The sequence below is a fragment of the Passer domesticus genome, chromosome 3 (assembly GCF_036417665.1).
Source record: "Passer domesticus isolate bPasDom1 chromosome 3, bPasDom1.hap1, whole genome shotgun sequence".
In the NCBI taxonomy this organism is placed as follows: Eukaryota; Metazoa; Chordata; class Aves; order Passeriformes; family Passeridae; genus Passer; species Passer domesticus.
This window is the reverse complement of record NC_087476.1, coordinates 11594119-11608058: the sequence shown is the minus strand read 5'-3', so window position 1 is coordinate 11608058 and position 13940 is coordinate 11594119. Positions and strand designations below refer to the sequence as shown.

Here is a 13940-nt window from a genome sequence, read left to right as displayed (position 1 = left end):
CATTATTACAGTCAGTTGCTGCCTGCTATGGTTTTTTGCATGGTAATGGTAAAAACTCATAGAATATGAGATTCTGCTGTTCTGTTTTAAGAATATTCTTTTTAGCAATACCAGAAGAAAACACTACAACAGTCATATAGATAAGGGGTTCTGAGATATAATAATAAAAGCAAGCAGGATGAACAAATAATATTTTCTGTTTGGGGTTGGTGGTGGCTTTTTCAGCTTCAAAGGCCAAGTTTCTATTTACCAAACAAACCTTCATCGAGAACCTTCTAATCCAGCACCTTCCACATTGTAATCTCTGGTGTTAGTGGTTTGGAAACTGGGCTGAAAAATATCCTGTAAGAATCTATTGATTTCTGTATAACAACCTAGCATATTTAATTAAAAAAAAATTAAAAGGCCAGTAATTCTTTGCTTGTTCTGTTCTCAGCAGCTCACCACTGAGTTCTTAAGGAGAGAACATTCCTCTCCCCACACTGATAATCTGAAGAATAACTGTGTAAAATGAATATGTGGCTCTGGCACTGAAAATGTTTGATTTTGTACAGAGAACTGAACAACTCCACCAAGGTTATACTCCTTCCAATAATAGTGGTGTTATCTTGCAAAAACTTCTTTGTGATAGTATATTTACCTTGTAAAATACCAGTAATTTAAGTGTGGGATTTTTTTTCCTTTTCTACTACAAAACCAAACTGTTTGTGCTGGGAAGCCATAAATTACAGATTCAGGAAAAATTGCTATCAACTATCATTGGTGTCTTCCAATGGCCAGGCCACTCTCACCACAGAAGCCAAAGACTGGAGCTGCTCTGACATGACAGTGAACAGGGAGATTTCAAAACTGTAGGGTCCTCATCCATGTGGGTATCTGTATGATCTGGTATAGCTGTCTTGTATGGAAATCTTACAACCTTGTTACTCGTGCCTGGGGAAAAAACCCAAGTTTGGATGTTGTGATTAACTGGTGATATAATTTGGAAAACAACCCAAGCAAGTGACTGTGGCAGGATGACTGTTTCAGAGAGGGAATACATTAAAAATCTGATCAACAGAAGAGCCAGTGAGGCACCAAGTGTCCAGGGTGCAGATAGAAGTTGCCAGCACAGATGTTCTGGGAAGTCCCACCAGACCCACCCAAGGACACCTTGTGAAGAAGCTTGTGGAGCTCAGGGTCCCCAGCCAGCTCCTCCCAGACACTGCCTTGTCTAACCTAACTAAAAGCTTCCTGACAGCAGTCTCTCCTCTTTCAAGTTCCAAATGAAATTCACCTAACAAAACCTCTCTGCAGTTCATTTAACAAAATACAGTGCTAGGATTTCCCCTTATAAATAAAGTACAGTGTGATTGTGGGGGGTTATAACTCTTGCTCTTCTAGTAATTTAAATTGATCAAATATTCTATTACCTCACTAAAACTATTCATAAAACACTCCAAGACATAGTACCTCTTAGAAAAGTAATTATGTTTGCAGAATGACAGCCAATAGTAAAGATGAGTACAGCATCTATCTGGAGAACACACAATTTATGAAGTGCACATAAAAAAATCTCTAAATGTGATTCAAGCTAAGAAGCCAGTTGATAATTGCTATTATATCAATCAGAGTAGCTCATAGTTTGGCAATGAAAAGGAGTGGCTTATTTTAAATGCTCTTTTATTAATTTATTGTCACAGATCTCACTTTAATAGCAACATTATGTGATCAGATATTTTATTTATGGATTATTTGAAGAATTGGTTATGCAGATATTCGGATTAGTGGGCTATCAAACCATTAGCCAAATAAATCTAAAGGTAATAAAACTCACAGGAAGATGGATGGCTTTCTTTTTCTTGTTCTTTTCAGCTAATTCAGGCTAATTTAAGCCTTTCACAGAATGGTGATAATGAAGGATTTGTTCTCAGCAGCGTTATGGCAGGTGATTTGCATTTGAAAGTTTGACACATTTATAGGCCTTTGATCTTTTTCCCGCAGTGCTTGTGCCCCTGGCCAGACACCTACGTGCACGTTTTACCAGGTGGAAGATCTAGGAGCAAAAGTAATTTTGAGTCACCCTGAAGACGTACACTAGAAAAAAAAAATTAAATTATGTCCAGAAAATATTTTATTGCAGAATTTGAGTGGCCTTTATATAACAATAGAAATAAAATACAAGCAGACTTCTACTATTAGAGTTTATTTTAAATTAGAGAAAATCCTCATGGAAAATTTTGAAGAATACAGTCTGATGGTCCAGTAGCTATAAAGATTAGCTTCTTCTATAGGTTTGGATTTATTATTGAAAAGAACTTGTTGCTGCAGAACACTTGAAGAATTTTGACACCAAGTGGGGAAAAAACTGTGGCAGCCATGGAGCCACTTATTAAACATTATTTATATATTTGCTTTGCTAAAAAAAAAAAAGTAAACAAAAAATTAACTCTCTGGGCAAGAGAGCTGTTTGGGCTAGAAAAGGAAGCCTTGAAAAGAAAACCAGGGTGCTCCTGGCACCATAAGCATGTGTGAGCATAATCAAACACACAACCCTAGGATATATAAAAGTTGTTCTTAGTATTTACTATCTGACCCAAATATAAGTAGGAAGTCTAAGGATTCAGTAGGAACATAGCTTAGTATTTGAAACAGGAGTATTATTAAAATTTCACATAACTAGCTGATTCCTTTCCTGGATCGTAACGATGAATTCCAGGTGCGTGAGCCAGTGCCTCCTTTCATTCCCATCTCAGATTTGATTCTTAAAGTAGTATTTTCACTAATTTAAAAATTCACTGGATCAAATTCCTTCCTGATCCATTAGCAAATTACATTTCTACAAATTGATCTTTTCCTCTGAAAGAATACAAGGCTTGGTAGGTTCCTTGGAGTGGGACAGTCTGATCTCAGGAAAGCTCCAAGGACGGAGGTGTGTGGCCAAATAGCCTCAGGCTCTAGGTTTTATTTGGGAGGATGCAGGTCACCACCCCAGAATACTCGGCCTTTTTAAAGCTGTGTAATGAGTACTGATTAGCCATTGTCTGGAGTACACTGAAGGTAGCAGGGACTATGTAAATGTTAGCTTACTTTGGTGCACATCAATAGGGAAACCCCAAGAGCCCTTCTGAGTTCCTGGTTGTTTTTTTTTTCCTGACTCTCCTCCAAAAGACCCTCCTTCCATCTAAGAGTTAACTTCACGTTGAATGTCCTTGAAAATTCAGGTCTCGGTACATTTTGTTCTTCAAAAGGGAACGCCATCCATCTGTGTTACTTTGCTTTCAACTGATCACAGAATGTCAGATACCAGATAAGAGCGAGACACTGATGAATGCGCATCCCAGCCTGACAGGGCAGGTCAATGTCAGGGAAATCAACGTTTTCTTTTTTTTTTTTTTCGCTTTGTTTTTATTTTTGCTACAAACCATTTACCAATATTTACTGTAGAAAATCACTTCTCTGGAAGCTCACCTGGCTTAAGGCAGTATCAAGAGGAGAATTAGATTTAAAATTTAATTTAATTTAAAATTTAGATTTAATTGCTTTCTATTTCCGTCTCTGTTTCATACAGCCTTTTAGGCTGACCGCTGTGGTGGGCACTACAGAGATCTCTGCAGAGAGGCAATCTCTCCCCTGGCACAGCCTCTGTCCAAGGACGGAGAGATCTGGGGAGCAAGAGCAGAAGACAGGCCCGTTTTGTGATCATGCAGGTCAGTGGCAGGGCGGAGAACGGGACACTGGTGACCTGATTTCCCGTCCTGAGTGTGACCCGACTGTGCTGCCTCTACAGACAGTGCTTCACCTTTTCCCTGGACTGCAGCGAACTGGATGCTAGGGGAGTGCAGTGGTAGCCAGGACCAGCTGCCTCCCGGATTTGCATACCTGCTGTTGTGAGATCTACCTGCTTATTCATGCATGCACCACTTTTACACATCCAATTACCATTAACTAAGCAGGAACTCAGGCAGGGTGCAAACCAGATGTCTGTGTCTCTTCAGAGTGATGGGGACAGCAGCACACAGCTAAATGGGCTCTCAGAATGAAGGCAAGCTGAGGGTTTGATTGGTAATCCTTTTTTTCCCTCTAGTTCTACATTTTACCTTCTCTTGGTTTGACCTGATGACAGATTCCTAAGTTTGACTTACTGACCCATACTTAAGTATTCTTGGTTGGAGTTTAGGTTTTTTATTCTCTTTTGTGTTTAAAAACAGAAATAAAAATAGTTTTCTAAACAGCAGTGACCTATTTTTTTTTTTCAAATTTACAACCTTAACTGAGTCCCTATCTGTAACTATATTCTAAAACAATGTAACTATTTGATAGGCTTAGGACTGCCTTAAAAACGTGTTTCAAGTTGATAATTATGTTTCCTGCTTCTAAGTTAACTTTATCCATGCAGCTGAGTAGATAAAGAGAGATGTATGGTTATATGAGCAGGAGATGTGAAGAAAAGACTCTACTGTCAGTACCAAGAAGCACCAAAAAGAGTGAGACACAGAAAATCAAGCAGATAAAACCTTAAAGAAAGAGAGAGATAAATTAAATTAATTAAATGACAGCAAAAGGAATAATACTTAGATAGATGAAACAAACTAGAAGTAGAAAAATTGCGAAGGGGTACAAAATAAAAGTTGATTATGAGGTAAAGAAAAGGAGCAGGGTCTTCAGTGGTAGAGAACACAGACCTCTGCACTATGGTCTTGTAATCCAAACACAACTGTTCAAAAATATATATCAGGCAGGAAAAATATCTGTGTCTTCTATCACCAGCAGGAAACCTATAATGCATCACTGAGAGGTCAAGGGCTTTTAAGACTCAGAAATGGTGTTTGTTGCCCCTTTCCTGCAGCGTGCAAAGAGCTTGGTTGCTCTTCTTTTCACCTCCCACCAGGTAGTTGCAATTGCAGGCAGAGTAAGGCTTGCCCTGAGCTGCCAGCCCTCTGTCCACACAGCACATTCCCTGGTCTCCCAGACAGCTTGGTGAACTTTTTCTGCGCTTGCTCCAGTGTTTCAACACACCAGGCTTCCCAAGTCTTCCAAGAAGCTGCCTCCTGGCTTGTCTCCCTGAGCCTGTGCTGCTGCACAGGGATTTGCCTTTGCTTTCTCTGCACATCCCAAAGCTGCTCCCAGATAATTTTCTCCAGTCCCTCTGATGGAAGCTCTGCTCTCCAAAGCATAAACCACTATCTACGCTCCAATATCATTTGGAAACCTCTGCATATGCAGCATAACCTACAAAAAGTGTGAACAATTTTACTCAAATGTATTCATGGGACTCTTCTAAGACTGAGTTTAATTCAGTAGGCAAAATTCATGGAAGCATTCTGAGCAAATGCAAAAAAAATAACTCCCAAATTAACATCCCATTTGGATTGATCAATAGCCTGAGGAGCCCTTGGGGTTTTTTTTTGGTGGGATTGAATGTGACTAAAATTAAGATTTAGCAACTTGCCAAGAAATCTATTATTGCAGTTTGAAATCAATGGTCCTCACCCAGGGCTAACCATGTGCCCTGAAAGGTGCTCAAACAGACACACAGCATTTTATTGCAGAATGTGAAATATATAAGTGCTAAATAAAATCTGTAATTTAACACTTGTATGTTGTCTCTTATCCGAACTATTGATCCATTTTATAATTATTAAACTGAACTGAGACTTTGCCCAGAGCATAACTTCATTTAGCATGGAGATGAAACATGGTTTCAGTCAGCAGCACACAGCAATTCTGCCCATCAGTGCTAAAATGTGGGGGAGCTAAAGATGAGGAGATTCAGTGGACAAAAACGAACAGCCTGAGCTGAAATGTAATCAGAGAAATTGAAAAAGAGCTCCCTTCACAAACACACAGCTTCAGCGCTGCATCTCAACTACAGTCACAACTGAACTTTCAATGCAATTTTCCTGGCTATTGGAATTTCCTGTAATATTTACCTAGTTTTGGGAAATTCATCATGTTGCAAAATGAATGCATGAAAATCTATTTTAATAGCAGGAAAGCAAAAGTGCAAACCCTTAGGTGCCATCCCAGTTTTTCAATAAGGCCTGTGAAATCACTGTTACACGTGGCAAACGGAATCATCCCACTATTCAAAGAAACACTTGGGGCTAAAATATATTGTACTTCATAATTTATTATATTTGAATGTATACTTTTGGGTAACAGAGGAGGTGTAGATGATCTTGAAATACTTGCAATAGGTATGATCTTGAAATACTTGCAACATCCATCCCTCCCATGAAAAATGGTGATATATCCCTCCCATTACAAGCACACAAACGTTTTTAAATGTGAAAGCTGACACAATTAGCTGCACTAAGTGCTAACAGAGTTTTCCTGCAGAAACAGCTTCTATTATTTTGGTAATAGCTGTTTCTTCTCATTTCTGAGCAAAATTAATCTTGTTAGGCTCTCCTTCCTCCCCCAGCCCTGCCCTTTCCTTCTGGCTGAAGTAGCCAGTGGACATTAAAGACCAACCACATAGCCGAACCTCCTTTCAACTTCTGTTAACAGGGGTATTAAAAAGACATTCCTAAATATCAGCTGAAAACCACTAGGTAATAAACTCTCTACTTAAAAGGTGGGTAGGTGTAAATTCCACACGTAGGGCTTTTCATCTGGGAAGCCAGTTGCTTGGAGATCAGATGTTTTAAATGAATTGCGGAGCTGATGTCACTTGTCAGTCGATGGGGACTGACACTATTTGGAGGATCAAATACTTACATTTGAGGATGTAAAGCAAATAGATAAGTTCTGATCCTACCATCCCAACACCAGAGAGATGCTTGTTCACTATGCAAAGGCCTGGAGAAATCAGAATCAAGATATTCACTTGACTGTTTCTTCTCCATGAGCAGGGTCCAGTCTGGATATTTTGGAGTTGCACCCTTGAGAACATTAAAAGTGTTACATGTTTATGGCAGGATTTTTTAACAGCATTAGAACTAGGCTATTTTTGATCTTACTACAAATTAATAACAACAGTTTCTTTTGTGCTAGCCACAGATTTGCTTGACCAAAGATGGTCTAGCTGCCTAGTAACAATTAAACATCTAATTTACATATTATTTTCATTGATTATAGTAAGGGTTTTGGCCTCCCTCTTATATGGCTGGACTTAGAATTGATCCTTGTTCTCTTACTGCCATTTTTCTCTCTGGGAACTGTAAGTGGTTATGCATCTGCATTCTTCAGCATACTGACCTCAAAATCCTCAAATATATGGATTTGTTGACCAGCCTGCTTATTCAGAAGTCTTATTTGTTTCAGTTGAGGTTGATTAAGATTGACCCAGATTAAACCTTCTTCCACAAGCAGGAAGGGAGCTTCAAGGTCTAAAAATTCTAAAAAAAATAAAATTATTCTATCTAAACTGAGGCAAAGCCTTAAAAAGGAAAGTAGCATTGTCTGGTAGCTAATGAGAGTCTGGATAACAAATGTGGTGGATCCTTTCCTTCCTTTATTGCCAGCTTGGATGTAAACAGAGGTGTTCAACACTGTTTTTCAGAAGTGTTGAACACCTGCTGCGTCTGCTGAAGTTGGTGAGACCTGCAGCTGCTTGCCCCACGTTTTATATGTGGTGATTGATTCCTTGTTCAGGATGGCCACAGACATCTCCACAGCGAGCGCGCGGCGCTGCAGCCAATATTTGGGGAGCCTTTGTAAAAGAGGAGCTGAAGTGACTTTAAAAGCTTTTGGGAGATGTATTTTTTTTTCACCCTACAATCTGCAAGATGAGACTGTATGATGTTAGTATGATCTGCGTCTTGTGAAAAATAAGCCTAGACTTCTGTCCTGATTGTAAAGGAGGCTGACTGTGATGAGATTAGTGTTATTTAAACACTCAGTTTCAGCCTGCTTTCTTCCCACCCACTATAATTTTTACTCACTTTATGTTTTTCCTCCAAAATCACAGTATGGTGGAAATACTTTCTAATATAGAGAAAAAAATTGTATCAGCTGTAAATTACTGTACACAAAAACGCCTTGTTTTTTAACATGTCATATTATCTGGACTTCTTATTTTAAATTTAAAACCTGGAGCTCTATAAATTTTCTGTGTCATGGGTGGTTTGGGTTTTTTTAAATGGAAAAATATTTGCTCCTTCCATGCATCATGCTCCTGTGATGAATTCAAAAATATGAACAAGGAACATTTCATTTTAAAGGAGATGAAAATTGAGATGTTAGCCTTTGTACTGCAGAATAGATTATTGAAATGAAAATCCAGACTATCAGTCAAGAAGAAAATGCCTTATTGTTTTTTGTCAGTTCATATTTCACTGGTGTATCTCACTTTCCTTCAATGTTTTGACATTATTAATGGATAGAAAGGAAATTCCTAAAATTTGGAGGAGGCAGAATAAAGATTGCAAAACTTTTTTTTTCCCTTTTTCTGTGTATTTAATGTCTAGGAAGAGGCCACCTGAAATACTAGACTTCCTTAGTACTTCAATGAGAGCATCCAGTTGTCATAGGGTTAGAAAAATAAACATGGTATCCAGCCTGTAAGCCTTACCTTCCTCTGCATGATACTTATTAAAGTGTTATAAATAACACTGAGAACTGTTCTGCCATTCCCATTGATTTTTGCATGTTATAATTTTCCTATATATTTTGTCAGATAATTTCCTAAGTGAGAATTCTCATTCTTGTGGGTGCAAATGTAGCATTGTCCAAAACTAATAAGTCCAAGAGCAGCTACATGCCAGGAGACTCTGCTGACTGACGCAGGCTCCGGATCACACCAGGATCATGGAGAGGTGTAACACAGCTTCCCAGTTCAGCCAAAACTGAGGCACGCTGCATTTGAGTCTTTTTAGGGAATTTGGGGGCTGTGGCCAGAAATGGATAGCTAGTTTTCCAAACTGAACCTCTGTCTGCATCTCCACCAGCAGAGCAAACAGGGCACAGCCCCTTCTCTGGCTCTGAAGATGTGTTGTGGTCTTGCTTTAGTCTGGGCAAACCCTCTGCTCACCCCTGTGCCCTGGTGGCCTCTCCTGGACCACAGACAGGCAGCCTTTGGGACTTTGTGCCCAAGCTGAAACAGTGTCAGGGAGCACAGTGGTCATAAAAAGGATGCACAACAACTGCAAGGCATTACCCCATAATATTTATTAATATATTTTCTTGCTTGTGTAACAGTTCACAAGACCATAAACTTACAAGATGCAGTGATTTTTCATGCAACCAGAATAATCACTGACATACTCTCATATCCTCCCTTGGTTGATCTAAACATTTACTGATAAGATATAAGAAAAGACATAGCTATTGGTACAATTTGCATTCCTCTTCCCTGTCTAATCTCATCTGAATCCCAATATATAAGAACAAGAACACAGAGATGAAATCAGAATATGTTAATCTGTCATTCACAGCAAAAACTTGTACAAAATCTTGGATGTGCACAAAATCTTTTCACCCCTTCGTGTCTGAGCAACACTTTCTGTGATTTACCCATAAATTAACTGGTGAGGTACCTTATTTATAGTCAGCAAACAAGTGACTGGTTGAAGTTTTTGCTTCTAAATTTCAAAATTTCTGTGTGGTTCCAGAATGAAACTGCTGTACAGAACAGTCCATATAAGTGCTCACTATGTGTATTTTTAATATATTTATATATTCCATACATATATATCATGTACATGTAGACATGTATACAAACATATATACATACATATATTGGGAAGCCTCTTTTCCTTTTCACACCCTGACAAAAGTGCCTCCTTTTCCACCTCCCCCTTCTTATATTTCTGTATTTGTAGTCTTTTAGTTGCTCTGTTAAGAGGAAAAAAAAGGATTAAATAAGACCAGGGGCCCTATCAAATGCAAAAGACACTATAAACACAAATATAGGGAGGAAAAAGGAAAAAGAGTGGGACAGAACAAGCTCCCTATTTATGCAAAATTAGATCCTCTGTCTAACAATGTCTGTGACATTGTGACCATTGTGTACTCAATGAAACCATTCAGATCATTGAAGTCACAGAAAATACAGGTCTTAATTTTAGTTTTTAGAAGTTTTAGCATCTCTGTGCTTCTTAGGACTGTTTAATCTCATTTTCTTTAAAGAAGGACCAGAGAAGAGCTCAGAATATGATGAGGCAACCATAAAACACAAAGCAATCCTGTCTGTCTGTAAGAGCTGTGCTCTGAGTTCTTGTGTGGGGCAGACGTCATGATAGTCAAACTTTCTCAGCCCTGGCTGAAATGCAAAAATCCTTCACTTTTTGGTACTTTCTTATTCATCTCAGGACAAACCCAGTAAGTTTTAAACCATAAGATGCTTCCTAATGTTTTTATACCTAACTCAGAAAAACGCACAAAAGCCTTCCCAGTGACTATGCTGAGTATTGGATTGGGTTTTTTCTGTGTGGTTGTAGTGAGGATTTCACAGAAAGAAGTGTCACGTTCCAGAAAACCTCAGCCTGCTTTGGCTGTGTGCCATTCTGAGGCATCCCCTGCCTTTGTCTGGAGTGGATTATGGAGCACACAGAGATCATTACACAGAAGGAAACTCTAAAATAAATCCTACTTTTATTTTTTCTCCAGGTTGACACCCTTTCTCCCATTCTTTTCATTATATATTACATTTTGCTTCCATTATGTGCCAACACAAAGTCATGGCTGGCAGCCAAGCTGCTCAACAGCTGCAGAGCTCAGGAGTTTTGGACAGTTTTCCTGGCTCTCCTAATGCTTTGCTGTGTGATTTGGGGAAAGTTCCTCCTTGCCTCCACTTATCCATTTCCCCAGAGTAATAGAGAACATTAATCATCACTGTAAGCTGTCCTGAAGCCTAGAGATGAAAAGTGCTTGTTATTAATGATATTAATTTATAAGTTATACATTTTCACTTGAACTGTGTAACATATAACCACTGTTGCATTGATCTGGGGCTGGAAAAGGGCTTTTTTTGCCAGAAAAGCAGATTCCTAGAGGTAAAAAATTTTACAGAAGTAGCTTCTATTCTTCTCTAACACATATATAATCTGTATATTACTTTGAATTAAATGTTCATGGAAAACATTTGTCTGGACTCAAAATATTCACTGTATATTTTGCTTCCTAGACCTTTCTTTTTAATTACATTTTCCTATTTTTAATGGGACTTTGATCCTGTTTACAATTACAGGTTTCCTTTTTGATTTCCCAGTCATGTATTAAAACAGCACACAAAGCCACAAACTGCAGGGGAATGTATTGCAGTTCTTTCCTCCTTTCTCATTGAAAACCAAAGTGATTGGTTTCTCATGAGTTGCAATTTCATGAGAGGAAAAATCCACAGAGAGCCATAACACACACAAATCCAAACAAGCCATCTCTGACTTTCACAATTAACCTGCAGGTAAGAGACAGCCCAGCAGAGTCAGCACGGGTCACATATTCACCGCTGTAGTGCCATCACCTTCAGTTACCCCGAAATCAGGGTTCAATGGCTTAAATTTAGGGTCTGTGTTAGCGACCAATACATTCTAGATCTGTAAATTGTTTTGTAAAATGGCAATTTTCTTTTTTCCTCTCTCAGCACTTTTCCCCCTAGCGCAACGCTCAGTGTAGATGCGCAGCCTTAATTGGTTTAGTTGCGAGAAGATAATCTTTTTTTCTCCCTTCCTTGCTGTTGCCTGTTAGCTTAAAGGCTTTTTAGCTGAAGGTTGATAATTATCACTGAGAAGAAACTAGCACATCAGGAGTTCATTTTCTATCTTAGCACTTCTGGCGCTCCTTTGAACTCCTCGCACCAAGCCCGTGTTCCCACTCTGTCACTTTCCTCCCTCCATCATAAAAAGGTCTCGGCAGCCGGCGGCTCCAGCCTTTGCTGGTGGGCAGAGGGCACTGCTTCCCCCGAGCGCTCCTCCAGCATGGACAAGCTCCACGAGACACTGATAAACATGGAAGATGCCCTGGGTTCGGAGCACCCCGCCTGCTTGTCAGCCTGGGACTGGAAAAGCTCCGCTGGGCCTTTTGAGCTGCACCCCGTCTCGCCCCCGCACAGCCTGTCCCCGACGCCCTCCTTCGAATCCTACTCCTCGTCCCCGTGCCCGGCGGCGGCCGAGACGCCCTACAGCAGCGGCGGCAGCGGCCTGGTGGGATACGGCCTGGTGGAGTTCCCCGCCGCCTACCTGCCCAGCCCCGGGCAGGCCCGGCTGCCCAAGGGCACCAAGGTGCGGATGTCGGCGCAGCGCCGGAGGAAGGCGAGCGAGCGGGAGAAGCTGCGCATGAGGACCTTGGCCGACGCGCTGCACACGCTGCGCAATTACCTGCCCCCCGTCTACAGCCAGCGGGGCCAGCCCCTCACCAAAATACAGACCCTGAAGTACACCATCAAGTACATCGGCGAACTCACCGAGCTCCTCAACAGCGTCAAGCGGGCCTAGAGCCCTGCCCCGGCACGCTCAGGGTCTTTACAAACAAAAACCATCGAAATCCCTTCCTGCTCACAGGACGGTGGGGCCCGGTGTGAGAGCAGGACGGCGCGAGGGAAGGGGAGCCGCCTCCGTACCCGGACGCAGTGCTGAAAGGTGATGTAGGATTGCCGGAAAACCCGAGCTGCAGGTTGCTGAGACAGAAGTCTTGCTATTTACTTTTTTTTTTTTTTTGTTTTTGTTTTAATAAGCTTTTGAGAAATATTAAACCTAGTCTTGATACAAAAGTAAAAAAAAAAAAAAAAAGACAGCTGATCTTCCTAGGATTTACATATCACTGTTGTGACTGAGCGTGTTTTATAAGGACAAGAGTAAATCCATAGGTGTTAAACTGAATTTTAAAAAATGACAACAGCTTCATAAGAATACCAAGTGTATTGATTTGTAGGCACTTTAATCATAGGATGAGGAAAAACATGTATTTGGTTCATCTATTGTCTATTTATCCACCTGGCCACTGTACCTAAAAATCAAGTAACTAAATAATAGTGAGAACATCTTGGCATGTAAACAAATAAATATGTCATAGTCTGTATCCTGTATTATAAATCTGATTGATAGATAAGTAAAATCTAGTGATGACTGTTAAATATTGAAAATTAAATATAAGCAAACTGACGTTTTGTATAGATAAACTGCTAAGTCCTCTCTTCTTTATTAATATATACGGAAGTATATAATTTTTCTGTATTTAATGTGTAAAAAACCCTTATTCATTGCCAATAAATGATGGAAGACTTTTTACATCAAATTTCTTAAATAAGATTAGATTGAGATATCTTGCTCTCTGACATGAAATAAATTGATTCAGGTTTCACAAAGATGTGAAGTTCTATTCTCAAGTTGTCCTGAAAGCTAGGAGGGCTCTGGTAATCATGTAATTTTATTAAAAGCAATCAAAGATCAGCTGTTTTCTACAGCCAGTCACAGTCCTGCAACACATACACAAAAGAAACAACTGGGGATGTAGTTTTAATTTTTAATTACTTTGACTTTCAGCTGATAGGCACCACACCACTGAAAATATGAGCTGCTCTGTAAACCTCATTGCCTGACTGAGTCATAAGACTTGGCCTATGAAACAAGGCAGAGAAGAGCAAACCCCAGTTATGGGGAGCTAATTAAGTCTTATTAACTTTTTCTGCTAGGGGAGATGTAGGGCACAGAAAGCACAGCAGCTGGAAGGTAACAGGTTTGTCTCTCCACAGATCAGCATGTCTCTCTCTGTGGGGCAGATGGCTTAGATTTGTGGATAAATCCTGTAGCAGAGAACCACAAAGCTAAAACTTCATAACTTCATTCCCTTTTTTTTTTTAATTTTTCCCTTTCTCTCTGTTTGGAAGGAATTACAATTATCTTTGTACATTTTTTCTTACAAGGATCAGCCTAGGCTGATTCAGTGCTCTTCTCACATAGTATGTGCACACTGGGGCAATCAGAATGAAATCCAGCACTATCACAAAAAAGCAACTACCCTCAAATTTATGCAGGTACTACTGTCACTCAGATGTAACCACATTTAAGCATATCCCATAT

The 13940-nt window shown here is 39.9% G+C and overlaps 1 protein-coding gene and 1 long non-coding RNA gene across 4 annotated transcripts in view; one reads left to right on the top strand and one right to left on the bottom strand.

Moving 5' to 3' along the window:
* Nucleotides 1-6092: 6092 nt before the first annotated feature.
* Nucleotides 6093-12483, bottom strand: LOC135295988 (uncharacterized). 2 transcript variants are annotated; one of them, XR_010358030.1, is made up of 3 exons: nt 12326-12483; nt 9659-9759; nt 6093-6866 (listed from the first exon to the last, which is right to left on the bottom strand). It is a non-coding gene; the product is annotated as an uncharacterized LOC135295988 (long non-coding RNA). The 2 variants fall into 2 exon arrangements; XR_010358029.1 differs by lacking the exon at nt 6093-6866 and adding an exon at nt 7256-7322.
* MSGN1 (mesogenin 1) overlaps nt 11821-13940 on the top strand; it is a 12199-nt gene continuing 10079 nt past the window's right edge. Inside the window, exon 1 of one of the 2 annotated variants that reach the window (XM_064411875.1) lies at nt 11821-12500. In XM_064411875.1, coding sequence (XP_064267945.1) covers nt 11841-12356 — 516 coding nt within the window. In that variant the 5' untranslated portion in view covers nt 11821-11840 and the 3' untranslated portion in view covers nt 12357-12500. Of the gene's footprint in view, nt 12535-13940 lie in introns of both variants that reach the window. The other variant, XM_064411874.1, reaches the window with a different exon arrangement.